Source organism: Bos indicus x Bos taurus, chromosome 1, assembly GCF_003369695.1.
Source record: "Bos indicus x Bos taurus breed Angus x Brahman F1 hybrid chromosome 1, Bos_hybrid_MaternalHap_v2.0, whole genome shotgun sequence".
In the NCBI taxonomy this organism is placed as follows: Eukaryota; Metazoa; Chordata; class Mammalia; order Artiodactyla; family Bovidae; genus Bos; species Bos indicus x Bos taurus.
The window spans coordinates 111,208,685-111,235,921 of record NC_040076.1 but is presented as its reverse complement, the minus strand read 5'-3'; the positions used below and the strand labels follow the sequence as shown (position 1 = coordinate 111,235,921).

Below are 27,237 nucleotides of genomic sequence, written 5' to 3'. Positions count from 1 at the left end.
AGACTTATATAAGAGATGCAAGTTCGATCCCTGGGTCAGGAAGATCCCCTGGAGGAGGGCATTGCAATCCACTACAGTATTCTTGCCTGGAGAATCCCATGGACAGAAGAGCCCGGCAAACTACAGTCCATGGGGTTGCAAAGAGTCGGGCACAACTGAAGTGACAGCACTCCCTCCCAACTGTGGGCAACCACTAACCTATTTTCTGTCTCTATAGATTTGCCTACTTTGGACATTTTATATGACTAGAATCTTAGAATATGCGGTCTCTTGTGAGACCTAGCATAATACTTTCAAAGTTCATCCATGTATAACTACCTTATTCCTTTTTATTAGCAAATAATATTCCGTTGTATGGATATATAGTTGTGTCCGACTCTTTGCGACCCCATGGACTGTAGCCTACCAGGCTCCTCTGTCCATGGGATTTTCCAGGCAATAGCACTGGAGTGGATTGCCATTTACTTCTCCAGGGGATCTTCCCGACCCAGGGATCGAACCCAGGTCTCCTGCATTGTAGACAGACGCTTTACCATCTGAGCCAACAGGGAAGTCCCTCCAGTATTCCGTTGTATGGATATAGCACCTTTTATTTATCCATTCATCGGTGGATGGACATTGGGTTGTTTACATTCTTTTGCTGTTATGGATAGTGTTGCTATGAATATTTCTGTATAGGTTTTTATATAAAAATAACTTCATTTCCATGGGTATACCTAGAAGCAGAATTGCTGGGTCATGGACAGAGGAGCCTTGTGGGCTATAGTCCATAGGGTCACAAAGACTGGGAACATGACTGAGCGCTGTGGTAATTTTATGTTTAACCTTTCGGTGAACTGTCAAACTGTTTTCCAAAGTGGCTGCAGTATTTTACAATTCTGACAGCAGTATATGAGATTCCAGTTTCTTCAAATCCTTGCCAACACATGTCTTTGATTATAACCATCATAGTGAGTATAAAGTGGTATTTCCTTATGGTTTTGATTTGCATTTCCCTAATGACAGATGTGGAGAAGGCAGTGGCACCCCACTTCAGTACTCTTGCCTGGAAAATCCCATGGACAGAGGAGCCTGGTAGGCTGCAGTCCATGGGGTCGATAAGAGTCGGACACGACTGAGCGACTTCACTTTCACTTTTCACTTTCATGCATTGGAGAAGGAAAAGGCAACCCACTCCAGTGTTCTTGCCTGGAGAATCCCAGGTACCTCTTGAGCCTCTTGAGCTGCTGTCTGTGGGGTCGCACAGAGTCGGACACGACTGAAGCAACTTAGAAGCAGCAGCAGCAATGACAGATGATTATGAACATTTTTTGTGTGTGCTTCTTGACCATTTGTATATTTTCTTGGAAGAAATGTCTGTTTAGCTCTTTTGCCCATTTTGAAGGTGGGTTGTTTGTCTTTATTGAATTGTAAGAATTCATTATTTTAGTGACAAATCTTTTCAGAAATATGATTTGCAGATATTTTCTGCAATTCTTTGGGTTGTTTTTCACTTTCTTAATGCTGTCTTCTGATGAATAAAAGCTTTTAATTTTGATGAAGTACTACTTATTTTTTTAAAATTTTGTCACTGTGCTTTTGTTGTCATATCTGAAAAATACTTCTTAATTCAAGATCATGAAGACTTGTGAAATTGCCTATGCTTTTTAAAAGTTTTATAATTTTAGCTTTACTTAGTTTTATATTTAGGTTTTTGATCCATTTTGAGCTAATCTTTGTGTTTGCTATAAGGTAAAGTACCAGCTTTATTTTTTTTTAATTTGTGACTCTCCACTGTTGGGCTTCCCTGGTGGCTCAGTGATAAAGATTCTGCCTGCCAGTGCAGGAGCCGCAGAAGATGTGGGTTCAATCCCTGGGTCCAGAAGATCCCCTGGAGGATGGAATGGCAACCCACTCCAGTGCTCTTGCCTGGAAAATCCCATAGACGGAGGAGCCTGGTAGGCTGCGGTCCATGGGGTCACCAAGAGTCAGACACAACTGAGCGACTTCACTTTCACGCATTGGAGAAGGAAATGGCAACCCACTCCAGTGTTCTTGCTTGGAGAATCCCAGGGACGGGGGAGCCTGGTGGGCTGCCGTCTATGGGGTCACACAGAGTCGGACACGACTGAAGCGACTTAGCAGCAGCATAAAACAATAGAAATGAATCACTACTTTATTTGGTACTACAGTTTGAATTTTAAATAAAAAATAATTGGATAGTAAAGCTGATTAAAATAAATAGAATTTCAAGCATTGTGGATTTAACAAGAGTGGGTGTTTTAAAAATGCAACCTTGGCATTGGTATACTATTTTCATATGAAAACTGTTTTCAAGTATTATAAAAGAAAATTTCTATCAATTTGTCTGTGAGACATATTATTATGTCTAGTCTGGTATCTCTTTGAGTTCACCAGGCTTGGCCTTCCAGAGGTTATTTTATAGTGCTTCTAAGTGGTTTCTCTTTCCTGATGTAGTTCCTTCATTCATTACCCCCTTACAAAAAAAAAGTATGGAATTATTTTAACCTCTAAAGGCAAAGATTCAGTGTAATATGTATTTTGAAGTCATGGTCGTAGAGAACTAAGCATGATAATAACCATCTTGTACAATTTCTCATACATTCTTACATATTTCTACTATAAATGGCCAGGGAAAGCAGAATCATAATTTGCTACTGATTCATAACCTGCCATGAATGCTTTGCTGTTAGATGGTTTTTTAAAATTTGCTTTAGGTTGATTTAGAAACATTTTCAGAAAAACAAGTGATGCCTACTTCTTGCTCAAGAGTTTGTGGGTGAGCTCAGCTGAGCTCCACTACTCTCATCTTTTGCTTGGACCAGTAAGTAGCTCACAGCATTTTCATGATGATGACAGAAGCACAGGAAACAAGTGGAAACATGAAGATGGCTTAAGGTTTGGCACATTGTCACCACTGCCCTCATTACAGTGGCAAAAGCAGGTGTCAGGGTTGAGCCCAGTGTCAAGAGTATGGAAATATATTCTGCCTATAATGGGACAGACTGCAAAGTGACACTACAAAAGACATGATTATAGGGAATAGTGAAGAACTGGGGTCAGTGTAGTCTGTTGCATATGGAAAATTTAAAAACATGCACAAGCAGAGCAAAGAGTATAATGTCCCGTCATTCGGCTCAGCAGTTATAAACGTTAGTTTTCCTACGGATATTTACTTAGTGCCTCATAGTAAGAGTTGCATGTATCTGTAAATTCCATCAGTGGTTTCTTAAGTCAGTCTCCCAAAGCAACAGAAATAATAACAAACTAATGGGATCTAGTCAAACTTAAAAGTTTTTGTGCAGCAAGGGAAACCATACACAAAACGAAAAACAGCCTACAGAATGGGAGAAAATATTTGCAAACAATGCAACTGACAAAGGCTTAATTTCCAGAATATACAAATAGCTCATACAACTCAGCAAAAAAAAAAAAAAAAAAACCCACCCAGTTGAAAATTGAGCAGAAGACCTAAATAGACATTTCTCCAAAGAAATGGCCCATAGGCACGTGAAAAGATGTTCAACATTGCTAATTATTCAGTTCAGTTCAGTTGCTCAGTCATGTCCGAATCTTTGTGACCCCACAGACTGTAGCATGCTGGCTTCTGTGTTGATCACCAACTCCCTGAGCTTGCTCAAATACATGTCCATTGAGTAGGTGATGCCATCCAACCATCTCATCCTCTGTCGTCCTCTTCTCTTCCTGCCTTCGATCTTTCCCAGGATCAGGGGTTTATCCAGTGAGTCAGTTCTTCGCATCAGGTGGCCAAAGTATTAGAGTTTCAGCTTCAGCATCACTCCTTCCAATGAATATTCAGGGCTGATTTCCTTAAGGATGGACTGGTTGGATCTCCTTGCAGTCCAATGGACTCTCAAGAGTCTTCTCCAACACCACAGTTCAAAAGCATCAATTCTTAGGTGCTCAGCTTTCTTTATAGTCCAACTCTCACATCCATACATGACCACTGGGAAAACCATAGCTTTGACTAGACAGACCTTTGTTGGTAAAGTAATGTCTCTGCTTTTTAATGTGCTCTCTAGGTTGGTCATAGCTTTTTTTCCAAGGAGCAAGTGTCCTTTAATTTCATGGCTGCAGTCACCACCTGCAGTGATTTTGGAGCCCAAGAAGATAAAGTCTGCCACTGTTTGCCCTGTTTCCCCATCTATTTGCCATAAAGTGATGGGACCGGATTCCATGATCTTAGTTTTTGAATGTTGAGTTTTTAACCAACTTTTTCACTCTCCTCTTTGACTTTCATCAAGAGGCTCTTTAGTTCTTCTTCACTTTCTGCCATAAGGGTGGTGTCATTTGCATATCTGAGGTTATTGGTATTTCTCCTGGCGGTCTTGATTCCAGCTTGTGCTTAATCCAGCCCGGCATTTCACATGATGTACTTTGCATATAAGTTAAATAGGCAGAGTAACAATATACAGCCTTGACATACTTCTTTCCCAATTTGCAACCAGTCTGTTGTTCCATGTCCAGTTCTAACTGTTACTTCTTGACCTGCATATAGATTTCTCAGAAGGCAGATAAGGTGTTCTGGTATTCCCATCTCTTTCAGAATTGGCCACAGTTTGTTGTGATCCACACAGTCAAAGGCTTTGGCATAGTCAATAAAAGAGAAGTAGATGTCTTTTCTGGAACTCTCTTGCTTTTTTGATGATCCAACGGATGTTGGCAATTTGATCTCTGGTTCCTCTGCCTTTTCTAAATCCAGCTTGAACATCTGGTTCACGGTTCATGTACTGTTGAAGCCTGGCTTGGAGAATTTTGAGCATTACTTTACTAGCATGTGAGATGAGTACAATTGTGCAGTAGTTTGAGCATTCTTTGACATTGCCCTTCTTTGGGATTGGAATGAAAACTGACCTTTTCCAGTCCTGTGGCCACTGCTGAGTTTTCCAAATTTGCTGGCATATTGAGTGCAGCACTTTCACAGCATCATCTTTCAGGATTTGAAATAGCTCCACTGGAATTCCATCACCTCCACTAGCTTTGTTCATAGTGATGCTTCCTAAGTCCCACTTGACTTCATATTCTAGGATGTTTGGCTCTAGGTGAGTGATCACACCATCGTGGTTATCTGGGCCATGAAGATCTTTTTTGTATAGATTTTCTGTGTATTCTTGTCACCTCCTAATATCTTCTGCTTCTATTAGAAGCATTCTGTTAGAAGCGTGTTAGAGGCATACCATTTCTGTCCTTTATCGAGCCCATCTTGGCATGAAATGTTCCCTTGGTGTCTCTAATTTTCTTGAAGAGATCTCTAGTCTTTCCCATTCTTTTGTTTTCCTCTATTTTTTTGTGTTGATCACTGTGGAAGCCTTTCTTATCTCTCCTTGCTGTTCTTTGGAACTATGCATTCTTATGGGTATTTCTTTCCTTTTCTCCTTTGCCTTTAGCTTCTCTTCTCAGCTATTCATATTGCTAAACATAGAATTACCGTATGATCCAGCAGCCCCATTCCTGGGCATAAATCCAGATGAAGCTCTAATATGAAAAGATACATGGACCCTGTGTTCATAGCAGCACTGTTTACAATAACCAAGACATGGAAGCACTCTAAATTTTCATCAACAGATGAAAGGATAAAGATGTGGTTATATGTACACAATGAAATACTACTTAACCATAAAAGAATGGAGAAGTGTTGTTTGCAGCAGCATAGATGCAGCTAGAGATTATCATACTAAGTGAAGTAAGTCAGAGAAAAATACCATACGATATCACTTATTTGTGGAATGTAAAATATGACACAAATGAGCCTATCTATGAAATAGAAACAGACTCACAGTCATAGGGAACAGACAAGGAGGGAACAGACATAGGGAACAGATTGCCAAGGAGGAGTGGTTGGCGGGAGGGATGCTGTGGGAGGTTGGGGTTAGCAGATGTAAGATGTTATATCCAGAATGGATAAACAAATATTTTCAATATCCTATGATAAACCATAATGGAAAAGAATGTTAAAAATGATGTATTAACATATATATATACACACACACATCCTTTTTAAAATATATATATACCTGAATCACTTTGCTTTATAGGAGAAATTAACATTGTAAATCAACTACACCTTAATTACAAAAAAAAAGTCATGTATGTCTGGTCTCTATTTTTGTAGTTAAGATTTATCAGAGTGTTGCCATCTTACCCATCCATTGTCAAATTTCTCATCAGTCTTTAGTGATTTTAATAGCCAACATCTAGTTCTGTGCTCCTCATAGATCTGCAATAAAAAGCCAGTTTTTAAAAAAGTTTTCAGTTTTGCCATGGCTGCTATCTTTGTAAAATAGAATAAATTTTTAGACAAATGATATTTAAAACTCTTAAGACGTAGACCATAAAGGCTCCAAATTTTTATTATAGATTCAAGGAAATAAAATTGCTGTCAAGTTGTTATATGTTTATGAATGCTTATATAAAATTTATGAATGAACTGCTCTATTTCTTATGAACTGGTGGCAGTTTGCAAACCAGCAGTGGTTTGTAGGCTGCAGTAGCTTAGGTCATTATTTTATGAGAGATTACAAAATGGTGATATTCTAATTCTGTTCTTTCTGGAACTGTGTATAAAGAACTTTCTTTCATCTGCTAAATGGTTACTTGTGGCCAAGTTGATAGTAAAAAGGCAGAACGCATGCTTGATTCCTTCCCTAACTTTCACCAGTTTTGTTCATAGGTTTTTCAAGTTCTAATAACTCAGGATTATTTTCAACAAAGTAGTTCAGGCTCATGCTACAGTAGAAAGGGCAGGATTAGAAAGGAGGTTGGGTTTATTAAGTATAATAGTTGCATCTTGAAAAATGGTCTGTGTGCGAAATAACTGAAATTAGGACATTCTACTGTTTAAACTTTAAAGTTTTTCTTAGGAAAAATGTACAGATCTCTTCTAAGCTAAGGTTACTTCTTAAGAGTATTTTAGAGGTAGTAACTAGAGACAAAATTGAGTCTGTTCACAAACTCGGTATATTTAAGAAGAGGTAGCTGTTTGATTATCTTTCATCTCTGCATGGGAAGTGTTGTTATCTGAGATCATCTTTAGTATACTGATAGTATGTGGAGATGAACTGAAGAGGGACAGTGATGTTTGGATATATAAATCTATATTCTAGATCGTTGTTTCTTTGCAAAGAGCCTTTGGTTCTTGTTCATGTGAACAGGCTACGCACACTTGAGTCACCATTCAAAGAAGTATTTTTTTGTTAAAATAGTAGATCTCAGTCATAAGTCAGAGATCTCAGTACAGAGTTAGTCAGGAAATCTAAAGGTCAACATTTAAAAAAAAAATTTGAGGAGTGTAACTAAGTAGATAATGAGACTGAACATGGTTCAAAACTTTTCCTTCTGATATTTTAACGGTATGACAACAGTTGTTACTGAATGTTGTTTGTGTGTGTTTGTGTAAATTGCTGACTTTTAGAAGTAGGATGATTTGGGCTAATTAATAATGGTTTAGGTTTATCTAGAGATACCTTTGTTCCTCAGTTGGCTAATGCTTATCATCAAATGGGAGAAGTAGCTATGGTAAAACTTAAGGATTGAAAGAATCATGAGGTAAACAATAGTGTATTTTGATTTTAGCCAACAGTACCAAGTTTTATTAATTTAAAACTGGCTACATAAATGCTGTTTGTCAACCAAATAACATTGCTATAACTTTCTGCAAAAACTTCATTGAAATCCAAGGGGAAAATAGTTGATTTAAAAAGATTTAAAAATTGGAATTACCAATTGTGACATAGGAGTAAATTTTATTTCCTCTGAAGTTGGAAAAGAAAGATAATAAACAGTTGTGTGTTTACTTTCTTACCCAGTGATCATGTGTCTCAGTTAAACCCATTAAACTATATTTGGCATTATAACTATATTTACCTAAGAAGTTAAGTTCTCCAGAAACTTCCATGAATAGAGTTTGTGTTTATGGGGTCTGTTTGCTGTCTTTTAAGTGGGTGCTAGTGGTAGTATCTGCCCCATGGACCATACAGTCCATGGGATTCTCCAGGTCACAGTACTGGAGTGGGTAGCCTTTCCCTTCTCCAGGGGATCTTCCCAACCCAGGGATCAAACCCAGGTCTCTTGCATTGCAGGCAGATTCTTTACCAGTCGAGCTGCCAGGGAAGCCCAAGAATACTGGAGTGGGTAGCCTATCCCTTCTCCAGTGGATCTTCCTGACCCAGGAATCAAACTAGGGTCTTCTGCATTGCACGCGGACTCTTGTCCAGCTGAGGTACCAGAGAAGCCTGAGTCCAGACTAAACTGCTTTTTGATTTGTTGATTTAGATAGTACATTCAGACTGTGTTCATTATGCTCTGGGGTGGTGCTTGCTTGAACTTGAAAGGAACTATTAGTACATTTATAGATAGGGGAGAAGAGAATTTGGAATGACTTTGAAAAGTCAAGAGACATAGTTTATTCAAAAAAGGATCAAGTTGTAATCAGAATTACTATAAATTGGTCGGTAAAGGAGAATAAATTAGAAGTGATATGGAAATGATAGTAGCAGGATCGCAGATAACATGTAGAAACAAAGTAGGAATGTTGAACAACCACTAGCTTGAAATCTCAGTAGGGAAAAGTGTTTCCTCAGTGTATGAGCTCATTAACAAACCAGGAGCAGTAAAAGGCTAAGATAACACTATATGTCACTAGGGACTTGTATTTCACAAACGTTGTGAACACTGAAAACTTTAAAACATAGTAATTTATTGAAATATTTGTTGAGGAGGCCTATAGGTTGCATACTTAGATTAAACAAGATGGAGAAAAATAAATACAGACAAATTGAGTGATCAAAATGATCAAAAGTTAGGGATCATAATTTAGGCAATATGAGACAGTCAGTGCTAAGTGAGCATTGCTTGAACAACTAAATGTACATACAATGTTGCGTATTATTGCATCAAAGCATGGTTCATGGCTTCTAGATTTTTCTTAGGTGTATGACATTGTTTCCTAAAGGCATTTTATACATTTATTATGTAAAATGAGCAACGGTGTAATTGTCACTTGTATTCAATGATTGCACCTGGAATTTTATATATACATATATATTTTTTTCTGGAGAAGGCAGTGGCATCCCACTCTAGTACTCTTGCATGGAAAATCCCATGGACAGAGAAGCCTGGTAGGCTGCAGTCCATGGGGTCGCTAAGAGTCGGGCATGACTGAGCGACTTCACTTTCACTTTTCACTTTCATGCATTGGAGAAGGAAATGGCAACCCACTCCAGTGTTCTTGCCTGGAGAATCCCAGGGATGGGGGAGCCTGGTGGGCTGCCGTCTATGGGGTCGCACAGAGTCGGACATGACTGAAGCGACTTAGCAGCAGCAGCAGCATATATATTTTTCAGAGACTTAGACTTTTAATTTACTCTTATTTTTAATAAAAACATTATTTATTCATTTGGCTGCATCGGGTCTTAGCTGCAGCAAACAGGATCTTCCTGTGGTGCACAGAATCTCTAGTTTCGACATTTGGGCTGAGTTGCTCTGTGGCTTGTGGGATCTTAGTTCCCCGACCAGGGATCAAACCCATATCCCCTGCATTGCAAAATGGATTCTTATCCTGACTTAGACTTTAAATTTTTTTTTAAATTTTATTTATTTTTATTTTTGGCTGTGGCATGTGCCATGTAGGATCTTAGTTTCCCAACCAAGGGTTGAACCCATGCCCCCTGCAGTGGAAGTGCTGAGTCTTAACTACTGGATGACCAGTGAAGTCCCTGGACTTAGCCTTTTTTAGAAGAATCATATACTACTTAGGTATAGAGAAAGGATATCTATATATCTATTTATATGAAATAAATTGGTTTTCATATAAGTCAATTCAGTGTGAACTTTCTTCACATTTAGCCTGACTCCTCAATTACTTTTTGACTTGAGTTGTCCAGGTCTTGTTTTTCTACAGATCTTTTGTTCCATCAAGAATTTTGATGATTCATTATTTCTTGTGAGTGCTCAATTACATCTGGGATTTTTTTCCAGACCATTGACAACTCATTCTGGGATTCTTTTTTTTTTTTGCTAGTACTTCCTTGTTCTTACCAGAAGATGTCAATGGAAGTTTTCAGATAATAACCAGAACTCAGTCCTTCTTCAAATGGTTTTTTTTTTTTTATTTTTTTTATTTTTAAACTTTACATAATTGTATTAGTTTTGCCAAATATCAAAATGAATCTGCCACAGGTATACATGTGTTCCCCATCCTGAACCCTCCTCCCTCCTCCCTCCCCATACCATCCCTCTGGGTCGTCCCAGTGCACCAGCCCCAAGCAACCAGTATTGTTCATCGAACCTGAACTGGCGACTCGTTTCATACATGATATTTTACATGTTTCAATGCCATTCTCCCAAATCTTCCCACCCTCTCCCTCTCCCACAGAGTCCATAAGACTGTTCTATACATCAGTGTCTCTTTTGCTGTCTCATACACGGGGTTATTGTTACCATCTTTCTAAATTCCATATATATGCGTTAGTATACTGTATTGGTGTTTTTCTTTCTGGCTTACTTCACTCTGTATAATAGGCTCCAGTTTCATCCACCTCATTAGAACTGATTCAAATGTATTCTTTTTAATGGCTGAGTAATACTCCATTGTGTATATGTACCATAGCTTTCTTATCCATTCATCTGCTGATGGACATCTAGGTTGCTTCCATGTCCTGGCTATTATAAACAGTGCTGCGATGAACATTGGGGTACATGTGTCTCTTTCCCTTCTGGTTTCCTCAGTGTGTATGCCCAGCAGTGGGATTGCTGGATCATAAGGCAGTTCTATTTCCAGTTTTTTAAGGAATCTCCACACTGTTCTCCACAGTGGCTGTACTAGTTTGCATTCCCACCAACAGTGTAAGAGGGTTCCCTTTTCTCCACACCCTCTCCAGCATTTATTATTTGTAGACTTTTGGATCACAGCCATTCTGACTGGTGTGAGATGGTACCTCATTGTGGTTTTGATTTGCATTTCTCTGATAATGAGTGATGTTGAGCATCTTTTCATGTGTTTGTTAGCCCTCTGTATGTCTTCTTTGGAGAAATGTCTATTTAGTTCTTTGGCCCATTTTTTGATTGGGTCATTTATTTTTCTGGAGTTGAGCTGTAGGAGTTGCTTGTATATTTTTGAGATTAGTTGTTTGTCAGTTGCTTCATTTGCTATTATTTTCTCCCATTCTGAAGGCTGCTTTTCACCTTGCTAATAGTTTCCTTTGATGTGCAGAAGCTTTTAAGGTTAATTAGGTCTGATTTGTTTATTTTTGCTTTTATTTCCAATATTCTGGGAGGTGGGTCATAGAGGATCCTGCTGTGATGTATGTCAGAGAGTGTTTTGCCTATGTTCTCCTCTAGGAGTTTTATAGTTTCTGGTCTTACGTTTAGATCTTTAATCTATTTTGAGTTTATTTTTGTGTATGGTGTTAGAAAGTGTTCTAGTTTCATTCTTTTACAAGTGGTTGACCAGATTTCCCAGCACCACTTTTTAAATGTTCTGCTGACTGAAGTGTTAAGGGGTTGCACTTGCTCAGTCATATCACTAGAAATAAAGAATCACTACACTTTCTAGGGATCTTAACTCATAGACTGCATAGAGAAATGATGTACTTGAGCTACATCAAGCTCCAGCATGTCTATTCTAGATGACTTTCAGCCAGACTCACCTGTATTTCTTTCTCTGAACTCTTGGGACATCTTTCTGCTCTAAGGCAAATTTCCTGAGAGATTCCTGGAATCCCCTTTTCTTTAGAGGATTTTATGTCAGCTTATATGTAGCTATCACCGTGGCAGTGACAGCTTTGTCACTGGGCAAATGGAAAATGTTAAGATATAGCATGATTTCGGAGATGTCTGATTTCTTTTAGTGACATATTTGAGATCGATTCAGAGGACAGTTATACTTACTATGTGGGACTGTAGAGAGTTTAAAAGAGCAGTTTAGGCTTAAGTGTAGGCCAAGGCCTCACAGGACTTGTATTTTGGACCTTATTGAACTTGATTCTGAGAGAGAGTCACTATAGGGTTTTAAGCAGGGGGAAGACTTGAATCAGATTTTTTTTCTTTTAATCGCAAAATCATGTTAATCAAGTGATCAAAGTCAGTATCACCAATAATGGAACAAAATGACACTGTGTCCTTGCCATTGTATGACATCAGGAGAAGGCAGTGTAAAATCATCACCAATGTAAAATCGCTGCAAGAAAAAAAAGTTTGTCTAGAATCTAATCATGAAGTAGGAAGCAGATCCTGGTATGGGTCATTCTACAAAAAGAATTTAAAAATTAAAAAAATGAAATATTTGAAATTTAAAAAATGACAGTGTCATGAAAGATCTTAAAAAACTGAATAATTAGGTTAATTGTGGGAAGTGTGTGGTCTTTGATAAGAGTTCTGGAATTAAAAAATCCTTTAAAGTATTTGTGACATTTGGGAGAATTTGTATATAGATACTATCAGTGTTAAATTTCTTGGATATGAAAATAGTATTGTAGTTATGTAGGAGAATGTCTCTGTTTCTAAGAGGTACATGGTGAGAAATAGCTTGGAGAGTGAAATATCTACAATTTACTTTCCAGTTGTTTAGGGGATAGAATGTTACTAATGTTATATTTAGGTGGAGGATGCTGTTAACTGTACCATACTTTCAAATTTTGTAGGTTCAAAATTTTTCAAAATAAAAGGAGGGTATAACAAGTATATGGTGAAGTCAAGAGCTAGAATCTGACTCTTTGATTTAACCCTTTAAGTTGTAGGTTCCAAAGTAATTGAGCATTGTAAGTGAGGTGATGGTCTCTTGTAGAAAAATCTTTAGTGAAGTTGATTCATCCAGAATACCTGAGATGTTGGATAATTTTGTCAAGAAACTGTACTATTTTTTTAGTTATAGGTGTGGTGAGATTAGAAAGATAAATGTGTTCAAACTTCCACTAGCCTTTTGGTAATGAAAGGATTATTCTGAATAGTTGAGATTCTCAGATCACTAAAATAGGTGTTGGTGAGTGTTTTTAAAATCTTTCTTAACCCTAAAACTTTCTAATTTTAACAGTTGAAGGGTTCTAATTTGAAAGACCTTTTAAAGACAGCTACTTGGCTATGGTTTTTCCAGTGGTCATGTATGGATGCGAGAGTTGGACTGTGAAGAAAGCTGAGCACCAAAGAATTGATGCTTTTGAACTGTGGTGTTGGAGAAGGCTCTTGAGAGTCCCTTGGACTGCAAGGAGATCCAACCAGTCCATTCTGAAGGAGATCAGTCCTGGGATTTCTTTGGAAGGAATGATGCTAAAGCTGAAACTCCAGTACTTTGGCCACCTCGTGCGAAGAGTTGACTCACTGGAAAAGACTCTGATGCTGGGAGGGATTGGGGGCAGGAGGAAAAGGGGACGACGGAGGATGAGATGGCTGGATGGCATCACCGACTACATGGATGTGAGTTTGAGTGAACTCCGGGAGTTGGTGATGGACAGGGAGGCCTGGCGTGCTGCGGTTCATGGGGTTGCAAAGAGTCGGACACGACTGAGCGACTGAACTGAGCTGAACTGAACTTGAATAAACTTAGTACTGATGAAATTCAGTTTCAAAAATGATTTATAAAATAGTACTTTTCTCAGACACAAACAGAACATTATTTTACTCATGTAAGAAAGCTTTTTAAAATAATAAAGCTTACCCTTTTAAGTACCAAAATACTAAAGAATAAAATAACTTTGAAGATTATTTACCCACTTTCCTTCTGCAGTGCTAATTATTTTGGGGTTGGAAAAGCTTACATTTTAGTCCTATCTCTAGGCAACCGACATTTTCTTCATCTGTAAAACAAATGTATTACGAGTAAGAAAGTACGTAAGACACCTAAAAGAATAGGTATAGGCTGTTACTTCCCTTCTTTTGCTTTATTTAAAAAATTTTCATTGTAACATAAGACACATATCAAGAAAACTACATAACAGATGTGTAGTTGATTGAATTACGTTTTTACCCAAAATAGTCAAGATTTTTTTTTTTTCTATGAAGCCCAATAATATTGTTAAGAGTATGTCTTGGGATTGATCCTTTTGGGTTTTAGTCTGATTTTTATTCATATTCTTTGATCCTTTGCATACCTTTTGTCTCATTTAGAAATAGCACATTCCAGTTTTGATCTGGCGTTTGAGTTTGCCTTTCTCTCTTGCTCTCTTTAAAGATATTATTCTATTCCTTATTTCCTTTTTTACTTTTAATAACTTTGTATGGGATTTAACTTCTCTGCTTATTGTTTTTCTTCCATTCTAATTTAACTTCTTGCAGTTTAATTTTTTAAATTTTATATTGGGGTATAGGTGATTAACAATGTTGTGTTAGTATCAGGTGTGCTTCTTGCTTTTTTTGACCACCTGTGGTAATCTTGTGGTAATCTTAGTTCCCCAACCAGGGATTGAACTTGTGCCCTTTGCAGTGGAAGCACAGAATCCTAACCTGTGGACCGCTAGGGAAGTCCCAGCATTTCTTTTTGCATTTTAGACTGCCTTTCTAAACTTCTACAACTTGATAGAGCTCCTTCTTCTGTTAAAATTATGGCCGTTTGTTTTCTAAGCATTCCTGGCATGGATTCCTCCCCCTGCTTTATCTGGCCTTTCTGTTTTTTTTTGGTGCTTCCCTGGTGGGTGGCTCAGATGGTAAAGAATCTGCTTGCAATGCAGGAGACCCAGGTTCAATCCCTGGGTCAGGAAGATTCCCCTGGAGAAGGAAATGGCAACCTAAGTATTCTTGCCTGGAGAATTCCATGGACAGAGGAACCTGGTGAGCTACAGTCCATGGCGTCACAAAAGAGTTGGCTGCGACTGAGCGACTAAACTTAGAGCACTTCTGTTTTCCTTATCCTACTTAATTATGATTCTGATCCCAGCAGTTGCTCCTTGTCATGCATGAGCTCTGACCCACAAGGGAGTCCAGTTCTGTTAGTTTCAAAGCTTCATGGGAATTAAAACCATTCTCTCCTGGAGGCCTTACTGTGCGTTCTCCTGCTGGCTCTGCACCTTTGGAGTGGCCATCCCTCCTTCCAGCGCAGCTGCTATTTTTAAATTGGCTCCCTGCTTTTTTTTAAGCTTGTACCTGTCGGTATTTTGGCTTTTTCTTGTTTTCTTTAATGGTGCTTCCCTCACACCAGGGATTGTGGCTGTGGTAGTTCATTCTCACCAGATTGTATTTTGGGGACCTTGGGGGATAACTTGGTATTTAGTTATATATGTCATGGGTTTTGGCTTTGCTGTCTGGTTGGTCAGTGATATGTGGAGCTTCAGGAAGATCCAAAAATGATGCTGTCTAAGAATTTGCAAGATTCTTTTGCTTTATTCTAAAATAGGGTACTGAATATGATTTAGTTTTTACTTAATACTGTTTTCTTACTATCTTAAAACATGAATATTTATTATGATGACTTCAGGTCACTTGAGAAGGGGTAGCCTTTGTATTTACTTTTAAATCAATTTTTTAAATAGATACAATAGGTTTTTTCTGTCTCCTGATGTTGAATTTTGCTTGTCTCTACTATTGATGTGATTAATGAGCTGTTTTTCTCTTTAGGGTGCTTTTTCTAGTCGGTGGAAGGTTTGGGAGCTTAATGATCAAACTGTAACTCTGTGTGAAGTAAGAATAAATAGATTCAGGGTCTTCAGGGAAAGGAACTTTCCCTTTTATCACTGGTGTCCTTTTGCTTTTCCCTGAGTTGTTGAAACTATGCTAGATAAGCAAGTTGATAGCTGAAGTGGAGAAGTATGAGGCAAGGTTCATTGTTTCCTCAGTGATCTCTGATGTCATTTGCTTGAACAGTTTTAAAATGTGCTAAGTAAGCACTATACATTTTTATTAAAAACCCATTTATTTAAGAAAAACTTGTTGATTTAAATAAATAGGAGTCCTTACTATGTGGTAGTAAAATGATTATAAAAATGAACTTACCAGGTGAAACCATGCAAAGCAATCTTGTAATCAATGGGAAAATTGTGATGGTTTCCTTATGTTTTAAAAAGTTTTGTTGGAATATAAACTTCCTGTTATTACTATAAAGAATAGAGATGTATAATATAAAGAAGTAGTGAAACTAACATTTAGTGTAACTTAAAACATTGGAAACATTGAGAATTGTGTTTTATTTTTAAACTACTCTTGATAAGTTTGTACACAGTGCTTCTCTTCACAGTTTTTGTATGCTTTGATGACTTTTAACATTTTATCCTTTGCACTTGAATGTTATGAAATATCTCCAAGAGTTTGTTGTATTTTCAAATATTTGAAGTATTTTCTTGGAGTCCCTTCCTCTGGGACATTGTCATTCTTTTTATTACAACCACTTTCCTCGTTGATCATTTCGCCTTCACTAAAGTCCTCTGCAGCGGTGTCATCCTTGCCACCACCAGCTACTTCTTCTATAACTCCATTTACTTTGGACTTGAAATTCACTTCCAGCATATCACTTTTCATTTCTTTGCTGTACTTTGATCCTTTATTGGTTAGACTGCCCTTTGAATATGTGTAAAATGGCATGTAGATTTGTCACTGGGCAACAAGGAGACGACACAGTTGTACTCTCAGCTATGTGTTGTGCAGTGACTAGTTGCCAATACACTTTGAAAGAGGGACATGATTGGCCACTGATTATGATGTTCATCTGCTATTTATGTGACGATTTGTGGACTGAGGAGCAAAGTTTGTACTTATGTAATAGTTAATATGTTAGCAGAAATTGGAGCCATGGTGTTGGGGACTGTTCTTAGTTAACTAAAAGTGTGAAAAAGTGTATATGTTAGTTGTTTAGTCGTATCTGACTCTTTGCAACCCATGGACTGTGTGTAGCCCGCCAGGGTTCTCTGTCCATGGAATTCTTAAGGGAAGAATACTGGAGTGGCTTGCCATGCCCTCCTGCAGGGGATCTTCCCAACCCAGAGATCAAACCCAGGTCTGCCACATTGCAGGCAGATTCTTTACTATCTGAGCCACCAGGGAAGCCTTTAGTTAACTAAACCCTGGTGTAAAACATGGAATGAAATTCTTACACAACAGAATCATGCAAAGTGAGAACTCTGTCCTTAATACGAAATATCAGGTTGTACTTGGATTTGGTGACAATTGTGAAGATGATAATGGAATTAATCCGAGACACTTATACAGTAACATGATAGTCTTTCAAAAATTCTTTATTAAAAAAAAAGATTAAAAATATTTTTTTCAATAAATTCCTTAACAGGGGAATGTGTGTGTGTATTTCTGTATGTATACTAAGGGTAAAGATTTGAAAGGAAAAAGTTTTAGCATTTGTTGCATTAATATATTCTATAAACATCTGTTTTCTGTGATCTGATTATTCTACACTGCTCAGTGTTACGATTACAACCTTCATTTCGCCATCTGAGGAATTCCTTCTGGCCTGTGGTTGGGTCCCTCTCACAGATCCTCCTCTGTAGATGGCTGTGATTGTTGCTTTTTTTTCATTACTGCTGTGAAGAGTTAGTGGTGTTGTGAGGCCTCCATTTATTTGTTCACATAAATGGAGAGGGATAAGGGATGAAAGGATTAAAAAACATGCCTCCAGGGCTGGGCTTAAGTATTTTTTACTGTGCAGATTTTACAACTGGAGGGGGAAAAACTATGACATGTATATGAACATACTGAAGAGCATGAAGAAAAATTTTAAATCGCCTACTGTAGCTCCATTTCTCTATTGCCTCTATTAGTATATAGGTGTATATCTGTTTATACATTTCTTCTTCATATATATTCATATACTCTTGTATTTTTACCCAAAATGTTATAAATGTTTTTCATATTCTTTATGCTTCCAAGTGGATTTTCAAGATACATACACATTTTAAAGCTTTTTCTTATGTAAAAATGTGTGAAAACAGAACAGAGACTAAAGTGAGGACAGTACATGTATTACCCAACTTTAGTGATTTCGTTCCCAGGCAATCTTATTTCGTCCATACCCACCTACTCTATTATTTTGAAGTCAGTTCCAGGCGAATATTTTAGTACACTCCAGATAACTATTTCAGCACATAGAGTTAAATTTTTTTTTGCCAAATTGTTCTCCAGAAAAGTGTTCTCTGTGTATACTTGTCAGAGATGGGATTGTGTGTGTTAGTCACTCAGTTGTGTCCGACTCTTTGCAACCCCACGGACAGTAGCCTGCTAGGCTTCTCTGTCCATGGGATTGTCCAGGCAAGAATGCTGGAGTGGATTGCCATTTCCTTCACCAGAGGATCTTCCCAACTCAGGGATCGAACCTGGGTCTCCTGTACTGCAGGCAGATCTTTACCGTTTGAGCTACAGGGGAGTCTGAGATAATATTAAAACACATTAAAAAATGTAGTATTGTTGGTCAGACACATGTATATGTGTAATTTTCCTCAGATAATATAAAAAACCTAATAAAGTGAGTTTGGGTATGCTTATATACTCTGGCAGGAAACTTTCGGTTCTCATCAGTATGTCCCTCATAGGAATGCTGTGACAATTAGGGTGATTGTATAGTTCACCACCCAGACTGGGACACGTTTGAGACTTGACAGAGGCACTGTTAGTAATAATGCCAGTGTAACAGACTAGCATAGACCTGTGCAGTGTTTTGGCACAGCTGGACCGTATGCTTACCTTAGTTCTACATAATGTGTGTAAGATGGAATAAACATGAAGTGACTGTATCATGTAGTCAGTCAGTTCAGTCGCTCAGTCGTGTCCAACTCTTGTAACCCTATGAATTGCAACACGCCAGACCTCCCTGTCCATCGCCAACTCCCAGAGTTCACTCAAACTCACGTCCATCGAGTAGGTGATGCCATCCAGCCATCTCATCCTCTTTCGTCCCCTTTTCTTCCTGCCCCCAATCCCTCTCAGCATCAGAGTCTTTTCCAGTGAGTCAGCTCTTCGCACGAGGTGGCCAAAGTACTGGAGTTTGAACTTTAGCATCAGTCCTTCCAGTGAACACCCAGGACTGGTCTCCTTTAGGATGGACTGGGTGGATCTCCTTGCAGTCCAAGGAACTCTCAAGAGTCTTCTCCAACACCACACTTCAAAAGCATCAATTCTTTGGTGCTCAGCTTTCTTCACAGTCCAACTCTCACATCCATACATGATCACTGGAAAAACCATAGCCTTGACTAGACAGACTTTTGTTGGCAAAGTAATGTCTTTGCTTTTTAATATGCTGTCTAGGTTGGTCATAACTTTCCTTCCAAGGCATAAGTGTCTGTTAATTTCATGGCTGCAGTCGCATCTGCAGTGATTTCGGAGCCCAAAAAAATAAAGTCTGACACTGTTTCCACTGTTTCCCCATCTATTTCCCATGAAGTGATGGGACCAGATGCCATTTTGGGATCAAACGAAGAACCAGATCTTCGTTTTCTGAATGTTGAGCTTTAAGCCAACTTTTTCACTCTCCTCTTTCACTTTCATCAAGAGGTTTTTTAGTTCCTTTTCAGTTTCTGCCATAAGGGTGGTGTCATCTGCATATCTGAGGTTATTGATGTTTCTGCCAGCAATCTTGATTCCAGCTTGTGCTTTTTCCAGTCCAGCGTTTGTCATGATGTACTCTGCATATAAGTTAAATAAGCAGGGTGACAATATACAGCCTTGACATACTCCTTTTCCTATTTGGAACCAGTCTGTTGTTCCATGTCCAGTTCTAACTGTTGCTTCCTGACCTGCATATAGGTTTCTCAAGAGGCAGGTCAGGTGGTCTGGTATTCCCATCTCTTTTAGAATTTTCCACCGTTTATTGTGATCCACACAGTCAAAGGCTTTGGCATAGTCAATAAAGCAGAAATAGATGTTTTTCTGGAACTCTCTTGCTTTTTCAATAATCCAGCGGATGTTGGCAATTTGATCTCTGGTTCCTCTGCCTTTTCTAAAACCAGCTTGAACGTCTGGAAGTTCACGGTTCACGTATTGCTGAATCCTGGCTTGGAGAATTTTGAGCATTACTTTACTAGCATGTGAAATGAGTGCAATTGTGCAGTAGTTTGAGCATTCTTTGGCTTTGCCTTTCTTTGGGATTGGAATGAAAACTGACCTTTTCCAGTCCTGTGGCCACTGCTGAGTTTTCCAAATTTGCTGGCATATTGAGTGTAGCACTTTCACAGCATCATCTTTCAGGGTTTGAAATAGCTCCCCTGGAATTCCATCACCTCCACTAGCTGTGTGCATAGTGATGCTTTCTAAGGCCCACTTGACTTTGCATTCCAGGATGTCTGGCTCTAGGTCAGTGATCACACCATCGTGATTATCTGGGTTGTGAAGCTCTTTTTTGTACAGTTCTTCTGTGTATTCTTGCCACCTCTTCTTCTGTTAGGTCCCTACCATTTCTGTCCTTTATCGATCCCATCTTTGCATGAAATGTTCCCTTGGTATCTCTCATTTTCTTGAAGAGATCTCTAGTCTTTCCCATTCTGTTGTTTTCCTCTATTTCCATGTAGTCAGTAGATGGTAGCTTTTGTTTATTGCCTGTGTGTTAATATGTATAAAAGTCTTTCCTTTAAAGAAGTGTTTTTGAATTAGCAATCCAAAATCCTAAGTTAACAGTTTGTGTTTCTACGTGTTTTTGGAGCTGACAGTGACCATAGTTATTAAAAGTACATCTGATTTTCATAATTAGGAAAGTTCTGTGTTCATATTTGCAGCTGGAAAATGCTGGAGGGGACCTCAAGGATGGCCACCACCACAATGAAGGAGCTGTTGTCATTCTGGATGCGGGTGCTCAGTACGGAAAAGTCATAGACCGAAGAGTGAGGGAACTGTTCGTGCAGTCTGAAATCTTCCCTTTGGAAACACCAGCATTTGCCATAAAAGAGCAAGGATTCCGGTGAGATTAGATTGCAGGATATTTTATTATTAATTTGCTTGGACACTGAATTTTTTAATGAAAATAAAATGGATTGGTTTTAATACAAGACATTTTCCATAGCTCTTGACATTAAAAGAAATTAAAATTAAAGGAGAAGATTATGTTAATTTTATTTGCACAGTTTAAGAATTTATCATTTGAATATTTTATGTTTTATAGCAGGGGTCCCCAACCTCTGGGCCAAGGTCCGGCACCTGTCAGATCAGTGGTTGCATTAGATTAGAATAAAGTCTGCACCAAATGTAATGTATGAGAATCATCCTGACACTACCCCCACCCATGGAAAACTTGTCTTTCATGAAACCACTCCCTGGTGCCAGAAAGGTTGGGGACTGCTGTTGTATAGGATTTCTGCATCAGACTTAGATTTGGCTGTTATGGTCATTCATTCATCCCAGATTACTTGATCAAAGGGATATATATAATGGTTAGAGTACCTAAATTAGAGAATGCTGTGTACAGTGCGTCCCTTTTGCTTCCTATCCCAGGAGACTGGTTTCTAAATTATGAAGACTTCTAATTTAAGGGCTAATTCTATAACTTGTACTATTAAAACTAGTCAAAATGACATTCAATTTATATGTAACTTTGTCCTACAACTATTTTTGGTTAATGCTGTATCTTTTCTCTTGGAATTAATGTTTGTTTTTTATTGATTGTTATTCAGAAGCAAGCACCTTAATTAGCTCTCAAGATTTGGTGTTGTATTTCTTCCAAAATTCAGTATGTTTAATTTTTCTTAAAAGCATATAATGTTTTTCCTTCAGACAAATGGTTACCTTTCAGAAACTTTATAAATGTGTATACATTATCCTTTGTTTCTTGTTTTTGAAATGGAGTGAATTGTGAATCAGAAAACATTTAACTCTGTTTTAGTTGTAGGATGCAGATAATTTTATAGTAAGAAGGAACGCTTTGAGTTTATCTTATTCAACTGTCTTGATTTGCCAGTGAGAACCAATTTTAAGGGAATTAAAACTGTAAGGAATCTGAATGGCTCTCTGTCAAATCCAAGCTCCATCATTCCCCAAATCCAAAGCAAACAGACAAAAATTCCCAGCAAACTAATTGAAACCAAATGTTGTGGAATAGGTTAACCAATATTGACAATAGAAGTCTGACTTTCTTGTCATCGGATTACCTGATCGTAAACAGTTTCTAGGTCCTGCTTCACCAACAGCTGCTTCTCTCTGTAGGAGAACGGGAACTATAGCACTGTTGCTTTCCTTACCATGATCCTTTCTGCTGAGATAGCCATTTGATCACCCTTTTACTAGAATAAATTTTAGATTTATGACTTGAAAGACATCTTAACCTACCTGTTTTTAGAGCTTGATCTGCTTGATACATAAGCTGGTATCTGGAATGCCTTGAGACTTACTGGGCCTTGTAATTGCAAGTTATTTCAAAATAATAGCAGGGTAGAAATAGAAAACTCAGAAAGAGTGATTAGCTTTTCTCAAGCTTATTGAGATAAGAATTTTCATAATTGGCTTAAATGCTGCTTGAGTTTTATCCTTGACTAAGTCCATTGCTTTTTCTTTTTAATAGTATTAAGAATCTTATAGCAGATTAATGAGGGATGCTGGGCAGTCCCATGGTGGTTATCATTTATAAAACTAAATGTAACATACTGAAATTCTAGAGATCTTGGTTATTGAATATATTTTACAGAGTTTTAGCTTCTGCATTTTAAGGAGCTAGGTTACATATCTACCCTTAGGGCTAGCCCCATTCCCCTTTAAAATTGTTATCTTAAAGGGATGTCCCATTTATCATCTTGAGTAAGGAGATTGTCTTCAGTCTGTTTGCAAGAGATAAGCTAACGAACATAATGTATACCAAGATTCATGTTACCAATATAAAGTTCAGAGAGTAGGGCTTTTGTCCTCACTCAGATTATTATATATTTTTTTTAAAATTGAGTAATTTTCATGATTTATATTATTTTATTGGATGTATTACAAGTCTGTCATTTTAGTTTATGTTTTTACATGGCAGGCAGCCACTGATTATACAGTGGATTGTAATCCAGATTTGTTTGTAAGTAGATTTTGGTTACATCTTGGAATGTGTTTTCCTTTAGAAATTTGGACTTCCCAAGTGACTGAGTGGTAAAGAATCCACCTGCCAATGCAGGATACTTGGATTTGATCCCTGGGTTGGGAAGATCCTCTGGAGAAGGAAATGGCAACCCATTCCAGTATTCTTGGCTGGGAAATCCCGTGGACAGAGGAACCTGGCTGGCTACAGTCCATGGGCCAGGCCCCAAAAGAGTCCGACATGACTTAGTGACTAAGCAACAACATGCCTGTATTGTATAAGTGGGTGTGTGTGACAAACTGGGGAGCCTAAGTAATCGGAAGGTGCAAATCTTTCTGTGATTCCAGTTATTTGTAGCCATGAGAATGAGTCCAATGTTAGCAGATTTTTTTCCTAAAGAAAATATAGAAATCTGTATTTTTATGTAAAAATCATGATATTAAAGTGTTCCAAAATTTTTTGATTGAATGGGGAGGACCAAGGTTACCTGTGTCAGAAGCCAGCCTCATTTTTCAGCTTTCTTTATACAAATAGTCTGTTCCCAAGTTAACCCATAGAATGCTCTATAAATTCTAATTTATAGAATACTGACTTGGGTTCTGAGAGCAGGGCATATGAGGCAGGTCATGTTGGCTCCTACTTCTGGGTCTCAGGTAGAATTGTTGGGAATACTGGACAGGTTGTAAACAGGCAAAATTAGGTAATTCTTCACATTGTCTGATATTCTTTATTGTATTTTGCTCTGCATAATCCAGGGCTTTCATAATACTTTCACTTGTCCCGCTGTGTAACTGCTTTACTCCTTAACCTCTCAGAAGACGTGTATTTTCACCTTCTGCCTCGAGAATTCTCATTTACTTCCTCCACTGATGAGGAAAACAAAACAAATTCAGGCTTACCTTCATAGATTGAGACATTGGTTTTATATGTTTGGAAGTTTGTGCTTATAAACAAGTGACTGTTGAATTGGTCAGCTTTCCCATATTGCAATAAAACAGTAAAAATAGCTGTGTAGGGGATTCCCTGTCAGTCCAGTGCTTGAGACTTCCACTACAGGTGGTATGGAGCATGGATTTGATCTCTGATTGGGGAACTAAGATCCCACATGTCACACAGTCCAAAAGAAAAAAAAAAATAAGCTGTGTAGGAGACTATTAATTAGCTGTGATAAAATCTGGATCTGCTGTGGCATACTAAAAACATAACAAAATCTGAGTCTGTATTGAGTTTCCCTCAGTGGTACAAGCAAGAGAGGGCATAGACCTTGTATAAAAATTAACAAAGATTCTTCGTTACTGTCTTCTTTAAATCCACAGTGCTATTATCATCTCTGGAGGGCCTAATTCTGTGTATGCAGAGGATGCTCCCTGGTTTGATCCAGCAATATTCACTATTGGCAAGCCTGTTCTTGGAATTTGCTATGGCATGCAGGTACATACATCTGTGAATTTGCCTTAAAAGTTAATTTGTTCTGCTTGTGACTCCTACTGTTTTAGTGTTTTCTGTCTTTAGAGCATTTAGGATATTTAGTTGTATGAGAGAATTTGTTCATATTAAAACTGTTTATGAATTGCCACACTAGTATGGCAAAACTGATTTGAGTGGGGATTTTCAAAGGAGAAACTATATGTATTACTGCTTACAACAAAACCCTGTCCATTATAAAAAAATTTAAATATACATGAAATATTTAATATATACATGAAATTTAAATATACATGAAAGTTGAAGTAGTAGTTCAGAAAGAGCTCCTTTTACATTTACTCAATTCCCTAATTATAACATTTTTAACCATTTTGAGAGTAATTTGCAAACATGGTGTTCTGTTACTTGTTGTATCCTAAGTACTAGAATTCTGTCTTACATAACCACAGTATGGTTATCAAAATCAGCAAGTTAACATTGACTTGGTGTTCACATCTGATCCACAGACTGCATTAACATTTCACAGGCTCATTAATGTCTCTTAAAAGTCATGAATTCAATCTAGACCATGTGTTGTATTTAGTTGTCATGTCTCTTTACATTCCTTTAGTTTGGAATCATTTCTCAATCTTTCCTTCTCTTTCATGACCTTGCCAATTTAAAAAAAAAAGTGCATTCCCGTTACCTTGTAGAATAGTCTTCAGTTTTGGTTTGTTTGATGTTTCCTCTTTGTTAGATTCAGGTTATATGTTTTCGGCAGGAATAGCACAGGAGTAATGTGCTCGTGTTTCTGGTGGCTCAGTGGGAAAGAATCCCCTGCAATGCAGGAAACATGGGTTCGATCCCTGGGTTGGGAAGATCCCCTGGAGAAGGAAGTGGCAACCCACTCCAGTATTCTGCCTGGGAAATTCCATGGACAGAGGAGCCTGGCATGCTGCAGTCCCTGGGGTTGCAAAAGAGTCATATATGACTTTGCAAAACTAAACAGCAAATGCTGTGCTCTTCTCAGCATCTCATTAGAAGGCTGCTGCTGCTGCTAAGTCGCTTCAGTCATGTCTGACTCTGTGCGACCCCATAGACGGCAGGCCACCAGGCTCCCCTGTCCCTGGGATTCTCCAGGCAAGAACACTGGAGTGGGTTGCCATATGTCAATTAATCTGTGATAGGTGGTTTTCCTTTAGATTATTTGGTTACGGTGGTGTCTGCCAAGTGTCTTCACTGTAATGTAAATTAGGTATATGTAGGGTAGTGGCCAAGATAGTGGAATAGGAAAACCCTGAGCTCACCTTCTCTCTTGGGCACAGGGATCCTATGCCAGGAAAATGAGCCCCCAGAACATTTGGCTTTGAAGGCCAGTGAGACTTACTTTTGGGAGAGACAAAGGGTCATGGGAAATAGTGATTCCTTTCTTAAAGGGCACCCACAAAAACTTACATGCTCCAAGACCCAGGGCAGATGCAGTAATTTGGAAGGAGACTGGGTCAGACTCACCGGCTGATCTTAGAGTCTGCTGCAGAGGCAGGAGCGACTGGAGCTCACCCTAGGGACATGGGCGCTTGTGGCAGCCATTTTGTGAAGCTCGTGCTGCCGTGAGGAGCTGCTGCTAGTGCCATTTTTGTGTCCTCCTCATTTTAGTAAGTGAGCAAAACAGTGCATTCTCTTTTTTTAAACAGTCTGCTTGAAACCTGTGTACTGATATGAATAATGCTCAGAGGGAATCTGTTCAAAAGTTAGAAAGTGAACAGACCAATATATTTTCTTCTGGCTATCTCTGGAGCTTTCAGTAAAGGAAGGAAATATAAATCAGTGTTCATGTAAGAATGTGAATATTTTTATTTCTATTCTTAATACAGGGCAGAATATTAGAAGTTGCTGGTCTGCAAAACAGCTTTAGTTGATTTTGTTTCTTTCTAATTGTTACGATTTTCCATTATAACATAAAGAAGAGTCTTGCAGGATATTTTTTTAGGACCCACTTAGAGTGAAATAGGTGTGAAATATGCTCCTTTAATATAAAATGATAGTGGCTACTTGTCCATTTTGCCAGTACCCCCTTGTAATTGTGAGGCCACATTTTCTGTCATTCAGGATGGATCTTTTGGTAGCCAGAGCCAGGTCTGTTTATGTTAAATGCATAAAAAAATTGCCTACTGCTTTCATAGGAGGATAATGGAACAGAATGATCTTGTTCCTTTGGGCAGAAATTATCTTTCTATAAAATGCTGATATAAATAATGCCTCGTAGCTAACGTGCAGTTTGTAAAGGACTAACACTTCCTAGAGACTCTTGATTGGGTAATGTTAGCACCAAAGGCCTCCCTCTAGTGTATACGTTTGCCCCCCTCCATGGCAGCCTGAAATCTTATGTACTGTCTTTTCCCATTAACTCTTGAGTCTTACTGATTGCTTCCTGGTAATTCTTTGCTTTGGAAGAAAAAAGTCTGTCCTGCTCCTTGAACTGTTTATTTCTATTATGGTTTATCCGTCACTCAGCATAAGAAATAGAATATTAGAACTTTTGAAACTCTCTTTGTACTTTTTTCCAATCCACATTGTTCTATCGTCCAGCAAGAGGTAAGTAACACTTTTATTGAATTGTTATTCATTCCCTTTCTTTTCTTTATAGATATATACACATTGTATTTCTAGATAATATATTATCTAGTTTTGTCTGTTGATCTTCATGTAAGTGAATTCATGCTTTGTGTAGTTCCAGTTTTGGTTTTGAAAGTCACTAATTTTAAGTTATTTTCACTACTGAAATTATTGTTTGAATGTAGTGATACATTCAAGTGTATCGCAAATAGTGATATATTCGACTGTTAGCGTTGCTGGTCTTTTTCCAAGTTTTTGCAGTTACAGATGCTGCCATGAATATTTTTGGACTTTGGTAT

The 27,237-nt window shown here is 38.2% G+C and overlaps 1 protein-coding gene across 1 annotated transcript in view; it reads left to right on the top strand.

Moving 5' to 3' along the window:
• GMPS (guanine monophosphate synthase) overlaps positions 1 to 27,237 on the top strand; it is a 72,483-nt gene that overhangs the window by 6,421 nt on the left and 38,825 nt on the right. Inside the window, 2 exon segments of the mRNA XM_027542927.1 lie at positions 20,652 to 20,833; positions 24,235 to 24,349. Coding sequence (XP_027398728.1) covers positions 20,652 to 20,833; positions 24,235 to 24,349 — 297 coding nt within the window.